Consider the following 19,009-nt stretch of genomic DNA (forward strand, 5'->3'; position numbering starts at 1 on the left):
TATTATTATTATTATTATTATTATTATCGTATCGGTGTCATGTCTTAAACTCGATTATAAATTTATAACTTACAATAATATACATTATATTATATATTCTGTCTCCAGCTGCGTATCTCGTTTAATATAACACATACATAGTGCATTCATGCTTGGCATTTTATTTTTCAAAAACGACGACAGAATATTCATTTCAAAACGCCCATAATAATAATAATAAATAATTATTATTATTACCGTGAAGATGCTCGCGTAACGATGAACGATTGTCGAGAGCGAGACGTCGAGTTCCGAAATATTATTATAATATAATATATTACACACGTGGCGCTACCGAGTTCTGCACTAATTGGGCGCAATGCAGCGGACACATATATATATATATATATACGAGGTCTAATCAAAAAGTATCGAGACTGTTAAAAAAAAAAAAAAATATATTAGATAAAGTTATTTACATTCAATCTCCTTCAAAGTATGCTCCTTCTGAGTCCATACATGTTCTCCAACGTTCCTGCCATTTTTGAAAACACCTGTGGAAGTCATTTTTAGAAACTCCTCGTAGCTGCTCCGTCGCATTTTGTTTTATTTCATCTACATCTTGAAAACGTTTACCCTTAAGCGCCATTTTTATTTTTGGGAATAAAAAAAAATCACATGGAGCTAGGTCTGGTGAATAGGGGGGTTGAGAAACAACTGGGATACCATGTTTAGCCAAAAACTGCTGCACAACATGGGCTGAATGGGCTGGTGCATTATCGTGATGCAATTTCCAACTACCAGACTCTTTAAACTCGGGTCTTTTTCTTCGTACAGCGTCTCGTAAACGGCGAAGAACATCAATGTAGTACTCCTTTGTTATAGTCTGTCCTTTAGGAGCATACTCATGATGAACAACACCTTGGTAGTCAAAAAAAACGGTCAACATGACCTTCACTTGACTCCGAACTTGACGAGCTTTTTTGGTCGTGGTGAATCAGGTGTCTTCCACTGCGAAGATTGTACCTTTGTTTCTGGATCGTAGCCATATACCCAAGTCTCGTCACCAGTTATAATTGATTTAAAAAAAAAATCATCAGATTCGGAACACTCTAGCAAATCAGTGGCGATCTGTTTTCGATTTTCTTTTTGCTCACCTGAGAGCAGTTTTGGTACAAATTTGGCTGCAACTCTTCTCATGTCTAAATCAGTCGTCAATATGGTTTGAACTGATCCAAATGAAATTTGAAACTCATTACTAAGTTCCATAATTGTCAAACGACGGTTACCTCGTATTGCTGTTCGTATTTTTTGTATCATTTCCTCATTGCGGCTTGTTGATGGGCGTCCTTCACGTTCATCACTTTCAACAGTTGTTCTACCCTCTTTAAATCGTTTAAACCATTCAAAAACGCGAGCACGGGACATGGTTTCATCTCCATAAGCTAACAATAACATTTGGTAGGTTTCAGTAGCCGTTTTTCTCAGTTTATGGCAAAATTTAATGCACACTCGTTGTTCTGTATTTTCGCTCATTATGAAATCCGACGGGACGTAAAAACATACTTGACTTAATTGCACCTAGAAGCCGACTGAAACAATTTTAATCTAATCTATGTCTAATATATTTTCCCAACATATAAAGTTAGATTAATATAGCACATGCAAGTTCATACTCAAACTGGTTTACGATTAATCGCATCAGTCTCGATACTTTTTGATTAGACCTCGTATATATATATATATTAAATTATATTATATTACTAATAAGGATTTTCGGAGTTCCGTCCCGATAACTACAGCGGTCGTTATTTTGTGGCACTGCGCCACTTCTTTCGTCGTCGTCGTCGTCGTATAATAATAATATAATGTAATATCAAGGGGATTGTACGTCAAAGACGGTTTTATTGTATTTATTTTTATTATTATTATTTTTATTTTTTTTTTTCACCATTTTCGGTCAATATCTCCGCGGTGATTTTTTCATTTCGATATTGACCACAGTGGGTCTTATTATTTCACTGTTTTATGAATTCGAAAAGTTTATAATTCGCGCATGTGAATAATTTACAGAGTTGAAGAACAAATTAAAGTGACAAAGTCTATTTGGATTCGATAATGGACTGCACACAATTTATAGGTACGATGGAGAACCCAATCGCGTCGGCTAGATAATAACATTACTGTTGCATAATATATCTATAAAATTATGTATATTATGTGATTCAGAGGAAAGTAACGACGTGCGTTTTAAAATGCACAACGATCATACTGTACGTAAATAGTACATGTCGCTTCTATGCATGCAGCGTTGTATTATAATCAATATGTAAAAAACTAAGCGAAGAAAACAATTGAGAAAAAAATAACCAAAAAACGTATAGTTAATAAGTCCTCACTCCTTTGTCAGAAGATATTATAGTAAGTATATAACGATATTACATGTAAAATATATTAACATAGGAAACTCGGTTAAGCTATGATAATGTATTATAAGAAATAAGAATAGACCGAAAGTGATTATTCAGCGATGACCGATTGACGCGGTCACTGCAGTAGTACAACAGTACTATATCATAGAACACCGCGATGTCAATAAATTGCTTATATTTTAATCGTGCGTTGCGTTTCGTTTTGTATATTAGTATAATATATACGACCAATTATGGGTGCATCATTATACCTACACGGCTGTACATAATTCGCGAGCCGTATGAATCGGAAATATGCACATAATATTATATACCTACTCAGTACTTACATACCGACGTGCGATATTGTGGATCACCGATGAGTTTTTGAAAATCGGATTAACGATTAATCATTTGAGAGGGAGAATTACGAAATAGTGTACATACCGACGCGTCTTTTCGCCATAACAATTAATAATAATATTATATCGTATATAATAATAATAATACTCGTAAGTGCGGTGGTTACGACGTTTTTAAAAAATAAAAATTTAAGAGCGAAAGCGATTAAAAGCGACTATTTGCGTAATTTTGTACCGTATAATGCCACAGACGGATGTGCTTACCACGTAGTGCACTCGGTACAGCATATTATAATATTACTGTAAATCATACGCACATGCAGCAGTGTGTCGCGTGAAAACAATATTTCCGTCATCCGCGCACTGTGTACATATAGAGCTATATAGTCTTTTAATATTATAAGAAGTGTATCCGCGATGTGTGCGTTAAACATTATATTATAATAATAATAATAATAATATGCTTACGTTGAATTTGACACGGAGTATGTTACGGGGAAAAATAATGAAAATAAAAATGCTCGAGTAAATTACCATATAACTAAGAACGTTTCGCACCACTCGAGCTTTTTACTCGGTTTATTCACGAGTTTATTTATTTATTTATTTTTTTTTTTTTTTTGACAACACGGCGTCGAGTCCGTCGAGACGATGATTTTTTTGCACTATCATATTATTGTACTGTACGAAAGTATATTATATACAATATAGTGCTGTTAATACCAATACGCATTTCATCGGAATTCGACGAACACATGCTAGATAATGCAAATGTATAAATAAGTATTAAAGTCGTATACGATATTTACCTTCTTTGCAACAGACATAATATTACAATGAAACTTTCATATTATTATCGTGCAGGTAACAATAATTCGATTTTCAAAAATATTTTGCTGAACAGAAAATTTCTTAAGTTGGATATATTTATTGTTTAGACATTTTACTGTATGTTTATACGCATAAAGAGTCGTACAACGTAAAAGCGATTTTTTTTTGTTTTGTTTTAATAATCATTGGCATTCCGTGGTCTTTATTTTAATATCAACAGTCGTGTAACAAATTACGTATTATGTATATAATTATGTAGGTTATAATAATATGTACCAGCTATAACCGTAAAACCATAATAACACTTTTAAACGAATACGGACTAATTATATGGTTTTGGACGAAAAAATATACACTACAAATAATTTGATTGCAATCGATTGGTGTTATGGGTAAATTAAAAAAAAAAAAAATGTTTCCGACGAATTATTCATTATAAATCTATATAATCGGGTTTTGTCAGTCACTCGGCCACACATTGGCATTATATTTAAACGATTGATTTTATCTTAAGCAACGCGTCTTATTCAAGCGTGAACGTTTTACGATAATATTATTGTGATATGAATATTCCGACATAACGTAGTTAATTGTATTAATTATACGATTTTTGGTCATAAATCTGTTTATCCTGGATTCGGAATCCGAACGCGCTGCCGCAAGAGGTTTATTTATTATTCTTAACCATAGACAATATGACCAGTTTAGTTGTAGACATATTATAGCAACATGCCTACATAATATGTTTATTGTTTTACGTATTTATATTATACGCAGTCGAAAGATAATATTCAAAAAGGAACAATATCCTTACGCGATATTAATAATAATGAGTCACGCATGAAAGTATAATATAATAATATATTATTATGTTTTGAGCTCTTATTAAAAATCGGTTTTCCGTTGACCACCGAATTTTAATGGCCATTGTTGTTTAAAAATGTTCTTAATTTTAGTTATATTGTGTAGTGGTATAATAGCAGTAGCCAAAAGCCAATAGGGGAGAGGAGTAACATATTTTAGGGGTACTAAATTAAAATATATATATACTTTTGAGGCTTTGAAAAAAGTGTTAAATGTAGGAAAAGTCTTGGCTTTTCTATAAGTTATATAAAATTTCCCATGCATGCTAGAGGCTATAAAAACCTGTATTAAGTTACTAATTTTAATTTATTTAGATCAATGTTTCTCAACCTTTTTACCACTATACACCACTTCGACAATATTGTTTAGGCCGTGGACCACTTCAATATTAAGAAAACTAAGAATACCATATTTTTTCTCATTTTTAAGAATACACAAACCAATTGAAAAAATGTGTATTCTTATGTTATATTTTATGGGACCGCGAACCACCTATGATAGACACACAAACTACAGGTGAGAAAACTGATTTAGACGATGATAAAACATTTTATTTGTATTCCCAATAACAGTTGATGACTATATTAATTTAAATTATTAATAAAGAACTGCCATAGATAAATATTGAAAATACGGATAGTTTATATATCTTTAATTACTATTTGGTTTAATAGAAACATTTTTATATTTATTTCTGATGTGAATTATAAATTGTTATTATTGTTATTAAATATGAAATTCATTTTTAATTTAAAATTCTGAAGTGCACATAATATATTAAGAATAAGAAACAATTTTAAAGTAGGTACCTATATTATAGTCTACCTAACTTTTTTCTATTTTGTTTATTAGAAAAGTTTTTATTCCTTACTTTCATACCAAAGGATTATTATTGTTTTAATTTAAAATTTAAAGGGACTCATCATATATTATATATGAATATTTAAACTTGATGTATGTTTATGTAAGTCTTGAGTTATAAGTTATTTAATTAATTTAAAATTATAAGGGCACGTTTAAAAAAAATCATTTTATTCCTATAACTGGTGTGTCTACATGTGTATATTTAACCAAACACATAACGAATATACCTAACTTATCAATCCTTAAATATTCATATTATATTTAATAATTAACGCTAACCTGTTCTTCGAAACTGTATGTTACTTGAGTTTTCCACGTGACGGGATCGGGTTAACAATGTCTCCTATTCTATACCTGTTATTACTTACACGTACATGTGACGAATTTCAATCTGTGGTGGTGTACGGTCGGTTGGATTGAAAATAGAAGACTAAATTAATTTACTATGTATCTCCTTTACTGTATTTTCCCATTGAACAGCAATCATGGAAGAAGGACGTATAATTATAGTCTCAAAGTCTTGTGATGTCGAAGAGAAAACTATAGATACGATCATGCTGTGTTGTAATTGGTTGTTTTCGTTGACAAACTACAATATTGTTATGGTTTATATTTTCTTTATCTACAATAACAAATAACAAAATAAAAAAACAAAAATTACAACTATTTATATTGATTATAATATTATGAAATTTCCGATTTTTGTTGTACCTACATTATTTATTTATTTTTTTTTTTAATTAGTTTTTAATTTTAAATGCTTATAGTAGTTCTACGATTATAATTTTAAGTCATGTTTGAATGATACTTCACACATTTCATATATTACAGTTATAACAAAATCAATTTAATATGTATGTTTTTCATGTTATACCTATTTTTATAAGACAATTACTAACTTTATTTCCCATTACTAATTTAAAAACATAAAATACATTTTTTTTTAAACGTTTTTGCAAAACTACTTTAATTGTTGTTAATTGCTACAATGTTGGTAGTTTTTTAAACTTAATAACAATTGTAGAAACACGCTATACTTTCCAAAGTCAACTGTTTAATAGTTTTAGCGCTACAATGGTACATTTATAGTGTACATGTACTGTGACATACAACATATAACATCAAAATCAAAGTCGTGTAAACGGACGCGGTATACTGTGCAAGTCGGTAAGCCATATAAATTATATTATTAACTACAATATATTAAATGTAAATACATACAGCAAAAGTGGCGGCTTCTTACGATGAACAACATTACCGTGCAGTCTACGAAGAATACAATACATTTTGCAAGAGACCGCGAGATACGACTCGTTTAGCCGGGGTATATAATAATATAACTTCCGTTGAAAACTTTAAGGACGCAAAGTAAACCCGCTCCACGACCGAATCGCATCTTGGCAGATACCCACTCTCGGAGTTTGGTCGGAAACCTTAATGGAAAGAGTTAAATAATAAATATAAACAATAGAAACGGACGCAGTTTGGAATTAGAGAAGCGTATATGTATTGTTATGTACATAGTAAATTTCCGGAGTCAAAGCTCTCGGAGATACCTATACATAGAATTGTCTATGAAAAACTGCGCGCGAATGAGTTTAGTATTATTGGGAAGTTGTAGAGCAGTCGAGCAGTTAACTAGGAGATGATGACCAGATATGGTTGCATGTGGATCATTCAACAATTATATTCATTGCTCACACTTCTTTTATCCTTTAATAAAGAACATCTAATTTTTAGAACTTTTATAGCATTACTTAAAACTGTGTTCTCAAATATGGACAATCATTTCGATATTTATACCATTTAAAGAGTATTATCAACTAGTGAATAACGATACAGTTTTTTTTTTTTTTAAATGCTTATATTGTATCTTAATTAAAATTTGAACGAATAATTTCCAAGTTATTAAAATGTATAAAATATTAAAAGTTATAATTCTTAATAATGGTTAAACATAGCATAGAAAATATAAATATATATTACAATCCGACAATTTTTATAAAATATACAATGTTCATAATATATTAGTATAGTTTATAAATCAAAATTAATATTTTCTATATCTCTTTTAAGTTTTAAGCCATATCTTCCCACCTATTACTATGGATTATTATCCATACGGCATACTCCACAAAGTTTAATAAATCAAAAACCCAACTAGTTCAAATTTTGATTTTGATAGATACATTCACATTAAAAAAAAAGTTTGTTTCACCTAAGAACATTTCATGGTTGACTTGGAAAAAATCTAAGTATTTTAAAACACTCTTTTGAGTAAGTATAAGTACTTGAAAGTTTCCAAATCAGAATTTGAAAAAATTCTAATTAGAAGTTTAAAGGGTTAAAGGCCAACCTGATTGTATATTCCGGTGAATGGATAATTTCGTATTATCATCATAAACGACATAACATTATCATAATTATGAAGGTATTCTAGTTTTTATTTTTTCTATGCGCGCGCGCGCATGTTTATTTATTCCAGTCGAATCTATTATACACGGTTGCACAATTAACTCAACTGGGATGGAAGTTGAGAATACATATTAAACTCGTTTTTAATTATGACGATAGATGTGCACGGATATTATACCTAAAATTCGTTTTAACAGGTATCCTGCCCGTCATTATATCTATACATGTGTAAATAGAAACAGCTGTCGAATGGCAAATTTAAAAAAAAACGCGCTTCTTAGATTTCACTAATGAATTAAAAGTGTTCGAGTTTCTTTTTCAAACACGACGTAGTGTTATTTCGCCAAGCATCGTGTATATATATATATATATATATATATATATTTGTATATACCTATACATGTGCAACTCGTTTATTCAAATTAGCTAGGTGGATTATATATTATTTACGCTTCGTATATACAATATACATACATACTGGCGCTGGATTACGGTAAACGGCATATACCTACCTACTATTATTGTACATATATTATATTATTATATACGTTGCGTAGATAAGAGACGATAATTTCGGTATTACCAGCCGCGGAGACCTTTAACAATAATATATAACGACTGTTTGAATAATATTATGTAAATATCGGTTTGCTGTTTATGTACATACCTTATACCTTAACATGCGCGCATAATATATAATATAATAATACGTAGGTATATGTATAATAGTATAGTTTTAATAATATGCGCATATAACTCGTCGTATATGAGAAAAAAACTTATTCGAAAATGTATATATATATATAAGGACATCGGCGGTCTACGATGTTTTGGTCGCGTATTATCATCACTATAAATATACATATATTATTATAATTATTGTTATGATATGTATAATGATAATAACGTCCATCGATTTTTTCCCATCGTACTTACAGTGGTCTCTAACTCCAAAGTCCAAACGCAAAGAAATTCCTAGACCGTACACCACCTATGCATATTATAGATGCATAATGTTAATTTATTATAAATAAACTAATGGATAGTTTTAAGCTTCCAAACGAGGATAGAAAGTTAAACGACTCCGTCTGATGTGATTATCGTAACTATTATTATTATACGTCCAACCCAAAATGTGGTCACTATACCTATATATATATTATGTACACATCTGTTAGCCCGAAACTTCCGCCGCTACGGTCGGCTTCTCTGCAACGTCATCGTTTCTCTCGGACTGTCGTCGTATGATTTATTTCACCCTCATTACCTCGTACCACGATAAAAAGCAATTCGGTCTCGTTATGTACCGTCCGCCGCGAAGTCGTCGGGCAGGCAATTGGATACATTTTAAAATTCCGATTCGTAATTTCGAAGTAAAACAGCATATTATATAAATATAATAGGTTAAGTAAAGATATAATGGTATCTGGTTTGACGGCCGGATCAATTTAAATTACGTATTATCCAATCTACTTATTTTCTATTTCCAAACATAAAATTCATATTGTATATTACACAACATAATTACTTTATAAGTACCTGCCTAAATATTCCTGTATTTTATTGCGCGAGTAATTTGGTTTAATTTAATCGTTTTCAAACCATATCTGCAATAAACAAAAGGCATGACAAGAGTATAACGAGTATATAATAACGAACGACTTATAGATAATATTATTACCTAATGGATAAACGGAGAAACTTCAATCTGATATATAATTCATACCCAAACACAACCTTTTGGGTAAAAGTGTCATTTCAAAGCATTCGTACAATAATGAGAAAAAATCAAGATTTTGTATGATATTTTATTTTATAAATTGAATGGTTTAAATACCGATTAATAATTGTCGTGTCATTCGTATTTGATAAAATTGTTTACTCGAAATATGTTATAGTGTTATCATGACATGATTTTATTATGTATTAAATAATAATTATGTACTATTTTAAAATTTAATTATTGTGTCGATTCGTCGCTTGTGTCTCGCGCAGTGACGGATATAACCATTTTCCGAGTGATGATATATTAATAAAATCGCATATGACGTATGTTGCCACGGCGAACATAAATATATTATATTATTGTGTTACAGATTATAAGTACATAAACACATACACAAACAATTACATAATATTATATCGATTAAAACGCAATAAATGACAAGTTTTTCAAAATAAACGTTTTCGAAAGTGTTATCTTTTGATACGCAGGTACAAACAGGCATAACAGTATTAATTTTTGTATAACTTTATATTGATTGAACAAATGAGTCAATAGAAAATAATCGTGCAGTAGGTACGTTTAGTATATAAGTAATGCTTAAATACGTAAAATGCAATTTCGTTTCGTACTCTATTGTAAAATTTGGCAAAAACCTTCTTTATATAGGTCACCAGAGGTTTTTTTTTATCATGACAATATTATGTATAGGTATTATAATTTTAAGCAACAAGACTACCGAAAAACTATACAGCGCCAAAATGTCTTTAGGACTATATGATATTATAACATTATGGACTATGGTGATCATCAATGAATTATCACGGACTACTCATTCAGACGAAACCGTTTCATAATACGAATTCTACGCTACTATAGATTTGCCTTTCGGATATGCCCACCAAACGAGTGCCCTGTTTATTAATTATTATAATATTATGCGTGTCCATTCGGCATCGTGCTATACCATCGTGTAATAACATGTTATAAATGAAAGCAGTTTTCTACTAGCGGACTGATCGCATTATCGTCCTCCGTTGCACGTTCGTACTTACATCGAGAACGATTTTATTAAATTTATTTCACGACGAATCGCATGCACATATTATTGAGATTATATACGGCTCAGGTATCGTCGTCGTCATACATATACGCATATATTATGGTTGTGTTAGTACTTACACAACAAACCGAAACGTGCAGTAATTCGATTTCACACTTTATCGGTTTTGTCTGTAGCCGCGCGTCCGAGAGGGTTATTTGTTTATTATATATACGAAATAAATTAAACTCGAACCGCGTGCAGGTTACGATATAATAATTAGACCACTGCGAAGTATTGACCGAATACGTATATCGAAGCAATTTATTGAACGCGGTGAGATCTAAATAATAACGAAGATATAAAAACCAAGTGATAGGTACAATTACGAGTGTATACGTATATTATGTTATATAAATCATCATCGATATATATATATATATATAGTGTAACCACGTTACCGGTATCCTCCATAGCCATATATAATACACATATAGTATAAATACGTGTAACTACTACCTATATAACGATTTGTTCTCGAGCTGATGACAACCATAATCACATCGGTTCCCGTCCGGTCCGGTACAATCGTCATTTATCGGCATGTCCCTAATCGGAATTATCGAGACATTAAAAATGGACGGAACGCGTTCGGTTATATTCTTCTATTTTTGGAATGAAAAGGGGAGCGAATAAAACGTAACCCCACTCGACCGCTATAAGTTTTCTCTCCACCGTAGTCGATACGAGTTTTCATCAAGAATTCAAAACGACTGCATATTTATTTTCTCAAAATGCAATACGATAATTAATCAAAGCGTATAACTGCAGTTGTATGCAATATGCAATTTGCAATTAAATTAATATTTTACTCGTATTGCGATACATGTTTATGATAATTAAGTGCACATAATATAAATCCAGATTATATTGGTCTATAAAAAATAACGGTATGTTATATATTATGTTTATGCGGTTATGAATAATATACGGATACAGTGAAAATGAAATTAATAAAAATTTTCTATTATGCATAATATAATATAGATGAGTTCTATCACTCCTATCAAATTGGCTAGACGGTCGGGATTTTCCGTTATCAGTACCATACTCGACGATCCTATGATTATAATGTGGCCCCAAATCCGATGATGTTCAGAGGTTTATATCCGCATATATGATGGACAATAATTCATCTAATATATACGTCACAACAAAACTGGATCGATAGCAGCACATATTAATCGTATACAGTGTATACTTTACACACAGAAAAGTTAGTTTGTATACAACACACTTGCAACAATAATAATAATAATAATAATATAGTTTCATTAATGCAATGGTATAGTTGGGCGGTAGAAATTTACATTATATACGGTGTGGACTGCGGACAAAACTGCTATACTCGTGGCTGACGACTGAGAAATGCTTAAATGTAGTTGGTTACGTACTCGGTACTCCGTGTTTATTAATTATGATAGGTGTACTATTTACAGATCGCAGTTCGAGAGCAAATTACACATACACACACAAATAAAATAACATTCTATACTAAATTGTATACACGTCACATATACCTTTAATGTATGTTTTAATGGATTTCTTTTTTCAGCCCTAGAGGCTAAAAGGCGTGCGCTGAACTTAACTACTTCCTCTCTCGATACATGATGTCATAGTACACTCGCGAATTTTAAGAAACAAAAATAATAATAAAGTAAATATAAAGCGTGTATATTAATATTATATATAGTAATGAGTGAAACGAAAAATGGCTCCCGGACGTGCGTGACCGGGGGCGGTGGATTACGTCGAAAATAACGTCCGACTGTGGGAGGGTGCGGGACAAGTAAAAAATGAAACGGTATTCGGGTTTGACTACCGCGGCGCAACGAGTTGCCGTCGAATCGAAATTGGTCTTAAATCGTTTAGATTGGCATTTTACCTATGCCGCAGAGGAATGAAACAACGGAACAAAAGATGACAGTATAGTCGTAGACGTTAAAAAAAATTTCGGTCCACCGCCATGACGTCTCTAAATTCTAATAATAAAACGACATTTAATTTTATTCTTCTCTTGACGACCGACGTGTATGCGATCATTTTTCGAACTTTAGTCGTGATATTGGCGATACATGTTTACGCGGACGGCAGTTATCGAGGCGATCTTTTTAAGAACACTATTACTGACGATTATAGGATAACATTAAATTAACCTTCAACAATGACACGATTGCGAACAAATTTATAAACAATACTTCAATAACGTGAAAATACAGTGCGTATTAAAAGTAAATTATCAGTATTTTACTGCAGGTAATTCAAGTCAAATACTTAAACAGATAATAACCGAATTTCGTGTAAAATTAAATGTTCAATAATTTTTTAATTTAAAAAATCACATCTCTTTTTTAATTTTAATTTATTTCACTAGATATAAATTAATACAAATATTAATTATAATTTATTTATTAAATTTCAAATATCAAATTATTTTAATCATTTCCACGAAAACTACAGAATTTATTATCGTAAAAATGTTATAAAAAATTAAAATAATTTAATTCAATTTTTCATAAAAACATACCTGTTTAACTTATAAAAAATATTTTATTCATTAATTTCTATTAAATCAATTTTCCCATAAAATGTTTGTCTCGAGACAAATCTATTTTATTACAATGTTTTTTTATAAAAGTCTTGTCTATTTAATCATAAAGTATTTATTATTATTAATAATATATAGTGGCAGTTAATTTGAGATGTTCGGACGATAAGTTGATCATACAACTTGGCAAAGATTCACTAAAATTCGTCCGCATTGTATGATTTTTTGTGTACAAAATAATATTTATGTCATATAATAGAAGTCCGCAATCATGTTTTACTCGTGACATATATAGACATGTATATATATATATATATATAGGTACAGGAAACTGCGAGATCTTACCGCAGACGATTTTCAGTAAAATTCGTTGCTTGGTGGCAATTTTACATAATTTATTGTGATATAATAGTACATATATATAATATGGGTAATAATCTATGTATTATAACGAAAATCGATGTAGATGTACTTACTCACTCTTGATACCTACATATTATTATATATAATACGATGGACAATTGTATATTAAAGCGTGCGCCAGCTGTTAAAAAGTTTCCATATTTTTAATAAATGGTCATCCTATATTATGTATTTGTTAATACCGCACCCCGCCTTAAACAGGGACATTAAACAAATATAATTACTAAACGTAGTGTAGAAATTATCGTTCCGGATGTATGAAAAATCAATAACACACCACCTGACATCAAGCTAAATTTGCACTCTACATAATTTTATATACTTAGCCCCTCCTTCCCCGTTTAATTTTGTTGCAGACTATAATAAATTACGAAACTCAAAATTTAAGTTTTTACATTTTCAATCATAATTTTGGAGCATCAGTTATGCTATTATAAGTCTTGAGTAGTTACTAGTTTGGTACTAAATCATTGATCCGCCATTTTGAGTCACCGGATGACATATAACTTCTAATAAGTTCCCGGTAAAAAAATTAAGTTTGACACAATTTTTGACATTCTTTCAAATCTCCAAATTTGATTATCAGTTACAGGTTACGACGTTAAGATGATATATTTCGTGTATTATTATTTATTTTATATCGATAAAATATTTTCGTTATATTTTGTGTTTCTCTAAAATCTGAATTATATTTTCATTCGCGTGGATACACATGTAAGATATATTATATGTATAACTATATGGATGAATAAGTACACCTATATTCCTTATATATCTTTATAATGCTTATTACGTATTTTTTGTTCCCGAAATATTCCACTACTTTTAAACGTTCCCGAAATCGAGGTAATGTTGTACCCATGGCAATAAGAGTGCTCTTGCCGAGCTACGGCGCACTAAGTGTACCATGCATGTGCATACGCCATACACGGTGGGTAGGCACTTCGAAAAATATCGTGTGTGCGAGGAACAATGATATCGCGCACGCGGATGACGTTTGCGCTCAAATAATAATAATAATAATAATAATAGCTGCATAGTATGAAGCTGTCCGTAGAGTGCCTGCTGTCATCAACACCCCAAGTGCGGAAATGAAGGAAGAGAAGGGGTTGTTGTCGAGTGGGTGTGTGTTATATAGGGGTTGAAACGTATATATACGATAGTGAATTAATTGCGCTGCTCTCGTAACGCGTGTTTGAGCATTTTTCGTAGACCGTTAATGCGAATGCCCTACAGGACTACAGCGAACGCGTTGCACATGGTCGCCTATTATCTTGTCCGAATTTTCGTCCTATGCCTTCGCCGTAGTTTGCTGTATACTATAACTATGAAGACGAAGCACAAAAACACAACAAAAAAAACCAAAAAAAGTATATTATGTTATATGTTTTTTTATAACTATCAATGCGCGGATAAACTCGAGCCCTATATCGTGGTAAATATTATTGCGAATCGCCATCATATTATACATTTTTCGAGTTATATAGCCATAAATATGTATTAATATTATCGCTGCTACGGCACCACCAAACTCTTCGACACGTACCCATATATTTATACTACAGTTTATACAAGAGCCACACATATTTTACAAGATATTATTATACATAAATGGTTGTGGAGTGAAATGCCCTCGTAGGCCTATATAGCCGGTTTGAAGAGGATAATAGTCCGCGAGTGACCCTTATTATATTATACCGTAGAAGCTGTATAGTGTATAGATACGTATAATAGTCCCCTCTTTCTCTTTCAAACTTTTCGGACTACACGTCAAAATTCAGTAACGGAAGATTCTCCTGTACAATAATTATTATAATCCCCTTATCTTCCCGGCACAGTGGTTTGTTCGTTTCAACGGCGGAGTTCTCGTATTTTCAAACAATAGTCACGCAACCGAATATATTGTTATTAAGATTGTCACTTTGATCCTTGGCTTACCTATGCGGCCAGCGCCAATTCAAAGTGTCGACTGGGCATAAAACGTAATTACGAGTATACATGTGCTTATACACAAACTACGTGAACCGTTTCAAATTATACATTTCTCTGTAACATAATATGGTTGATATATATGCTGCAGCACTGTGAAGTATTTTATCATAGCGAATAAAATACAATATGAAAATGTAATTTCAATGTACACGTTATATTAATATACTTTTTATGTTTTATTTCCTGTAAATGTACAAATGTATTATTATGTTTTTATTAATTTACCAATAAACTGACTTGAAAAATGTTAAACGCAAATAAAAACTTAACCTGTTTCTTGTAATAACACCAAATGATTAAAAACATATTTCAAATTTTTGTAATTCAATAAAAAGAATAGTTGACGGAAAATAATTATTATTACAATAAGTTCTATTGTTTCCTATTTATCCATTTTAAAATTAACTAAAAACTATGTGTTTACAAAAATGTAAATTTTCCTTATTAGATTTTGGATGAAAATTCAAAAATTGTGATAATATTATTTCTATATCTATTTATATATAAATTTAGAAAAATACCTCATTAAAAAAGCCAGTTGACTGCAAACAATAATATTGTATACCTACTACTTATATACTTATACTATAAATTCTATGAAATAAAAGTTACCCGTTCGTATAGAGCGAGTAGTGAGTAGACGATAAAACAATTTTGTGTGAACAAAACAACAGAATAATTAGCCAATATAAGAACTACGAAAGTTTTGGCCGAGTGACAATTTATTCCTTCACTCTAATCGTGGACTGTTGGATAATATATTATTTATATCATTATTACAATATTCAAACGCGCACACTGAATACCGATTGTGTGCTAGTTGGGAAAGATTTATGGACCGGAGAGAATATTACCAACGAAATATGTGTTTTCTTAAGTCGCGCGTAGACCATAAATTTAACTAAAAAGAATGTCCGTTTACAATATGAAATGTTAGCATAAACATTTAATACAATAAACGCCACGCGTAGTTCGAAGAACGGGAAATTTCCTTTAGCGGTTTATGTGTGGCTCAAAATTATAATAAAATGTTTTCCTCGCGCCAGTGTAACTATATAGGTATTTATGATTCAATGGAATTCTACATAATAATACGACCGACTTAAATACAAAAAGAGAACACATCTGCACGTTTATATAATATAATGCTTAACGGGTAGTTTTCACGACGTCCACACGCGCACAATATACTACATAGGGTAGGTATCATATTATAGCTGAAATAAGTCTACTCTACGATTGAATATATTACTACATATGTACAGTAAGTATTTAATTCATATTTTCAGGACTGTTCTATACGGTTTTCGGGAAAATAATAAGTCGGCCGAGACGGTTTTGGGGCTGATCAAAGTTCACAATATCTATCTTTATCGATGTATATTGATTTATTATATTATAAAGCTCACGCATTGCACGAAATCGAGTTTTTTTACTAACGTAGCATATATACATAATATATAAACAATAAAAAAAATTGAGATATATCTCGATGGTGACTTTCGTAAAACAAACATTACAAATTGATTATTTTAGCAGTGAGCACTAGCTTTCGTAAAGAAGATACTTTTTCGGAAATTTGAATTTTGGAAAGCGTGAAATAAATACATTCGATTCTATGTTTTACTCAGATGCTTACCTAACAATTTTGTTTTGATGTGTCGTCTTCAATGAAACCATTATTAACTTTTTATTTTCGAATGAAATTAAATATTTTTAATTTCATAATGTGAAGAAAAATACTGCTGGAAAATCGCTGATATATCAATCGATTGTATGTTAGTTTTACTTGATAATGAAAAATATATGCGTAATACATAAAATGTTTGAAAGCTGTTAAATCTTCTCAAAAGTAAAACGTCAATAAAAGTTAATACTTATCAAAATAATGTTTACTGTTAAAAGAATCGTCTTGTATAATATATCTATAGACCGAAATAATTTATGGACGGCGCCTGTCGACTTTTCACGAACGCGCAGTCAATTAAATCGACATTGCCTTCGATTATTAATATATTTTTTCCGTCCGCACAACGAGCGACGTATACATATATCTTCCGGCAGCGGTCAAAAAGCACATTGAGAAATGTTTTTTTTTTTTTTTAATTATTGCATGGGAAAAAGCGATTTACGTATAGCACGTATAATATACAGAGTGATTCAATAAAGGTAACTCATGTTTTTGGAAAATATTAAATATCTTTAAAGTAATTTCAAAACGACATTTTTGTCATTTTTGAAAATTTGAAAAAATGTCCTATTTTTCGCAGTAATTATTTTTTTTTTACAAGACTTATACATTATTCTGATTTTATATTCCAATAATTATACATTTTTCCAACAATACGGTTTTGTAAAATATTCAAACTACCTATCTAAAGAATAAAATATTTCTAAAACTGCACTGGTACGTTAAAAAAATAACAATCGTTTATAATATACTCAAAATATCTGTTATCCTATACGCATAATATTATTAAATAACATTATGGTATTTGAAAAATACATCTATAGGTTCCTCAACTCACTTGTCGATATAACCGCAGCCTTCGGACCTCAGCCATGTCATAACGAGACCGGTATTACTCAATACGCATAAATCAATTTCGTCTGGATTTCTTCTCTCCCATCTATCACACTCCTCTAACGGACCCCTCTATATTGACATCTTGACGAAGAAGACGAGCGAAAGGTCTTTTGAAACAGATTCGATCCCGTCGACGACAGCCCTCACAATGGACACAACCCCACCGCGTCGCAGTCGATCGTCTTTTGTATATATTATATTGTATTCTTCCCAAGTAAATAATACGGAAATTTCGCCGTGCCGCCCGCGGATGGCGTATGGGAAACGAAACAGACGGCCTCTGATCGTCTCTAATATATCCACATATATTACACGATATTATTGAACAATAATACTGTCCAGACCTCAACATTTCCTGGGAAAACAACAATTTTGAGTTAGGAAAATTGGGTGGGACTCAAAATCAACATATATATAATTACGTAGATATTTATATTTGGAATTCTTTTATATTAAACGATAATATTATTATATACAAATGTTTATACCTAGTGTCCACATAAACGCGTAGTCACGTTTCCGTTTAATTTATTTAGTTATTTGTATATGAAACGTTTGTTTATTGTTCGTGTTTTAGCGTCGTCAAATCTCTCGAACTAAACAATCCAAACACCAATTTCTGCGATATGTAAATTCGATTATCGATTAAATTAACTGTAATTTTACAAATTTAATGCGTAATATACGTACGTATAAATACCGTGTATCATTACCGCCCATAACACAGCATCGCATACTAGGTATATTATAATAGTTATTAAAAAAAGGTTTTAAATGTTCACGAAAATAATCGCATAACGTACTTGAGCACTAATCATTTAACTCAAAAATGAGTTATGATGGGTATATCACACATACCAATTATAACGAACGATTATGCCAAATTTCGATGGAAGTAAATTACCGCG

General features: G+C 31.2%; 1 protein-coding gene across 1 annotated transcript; it reads right to left on the reverse strand.

Moving 5' to 3' along the window:
- Positions 1 to 917: 917 nt before the first annotated feature.
- On the reverse strand, positions 918 to 1,659 carry LOC113561362 (protein GVQW3-like). The gene is made up of 2 exons (XM_026967724.1): positions 1,269 to 1,659; positions 918 to 1,208 (listed from the first exon to the last, which is right to left on the reverse strand). Exons 1-2 carry the CDS (start codon positions 1,513 to 1,515, stop codon positions 934 to 936), a joined length of 522 nt encoding a protein of 173 aa, XP_026823525.1. The 5' UTR covers positions 1,516 to 1,659; the 3' UTR covers positions 918 to 933.
- Between the last annotated feature and the right edge of the window lie 17,350 nt (positions 1,660 to 19,009).

Source organism: Rhopalosiphum maidis, chromosome 1 (genome assembly GCF_003676215.2).
Source record: "Rhopalosiphum maidis isolate BTI-1 chromosome 1, ASM367621v3, whole genome shotgun sequence".
Taxonomy (NCBI): Eukaryota; Metazoa; Arthropoda; class Insecta; order Hemiptera; family Aphididae; genus Rhopalosiphum; species Rhopalosiphum maidis.

Bases quoted from the DNA above. Each gene is read 5' to 3' on its own strand.
- LOC113561362 (XM_026967724.1), bottom strand. From the start codon at position 1,515: ATGAGCGAAAATACAGAACAACGAGTGTGCATTAAATTTTGCCATAAA. The intron at 1,209-1,268 runs GTAACCGTCGTT...CATTTGGATCAG, and splicing joins AATACGAACAGCAATACGAG to TTCAAACCATATTGACGACT.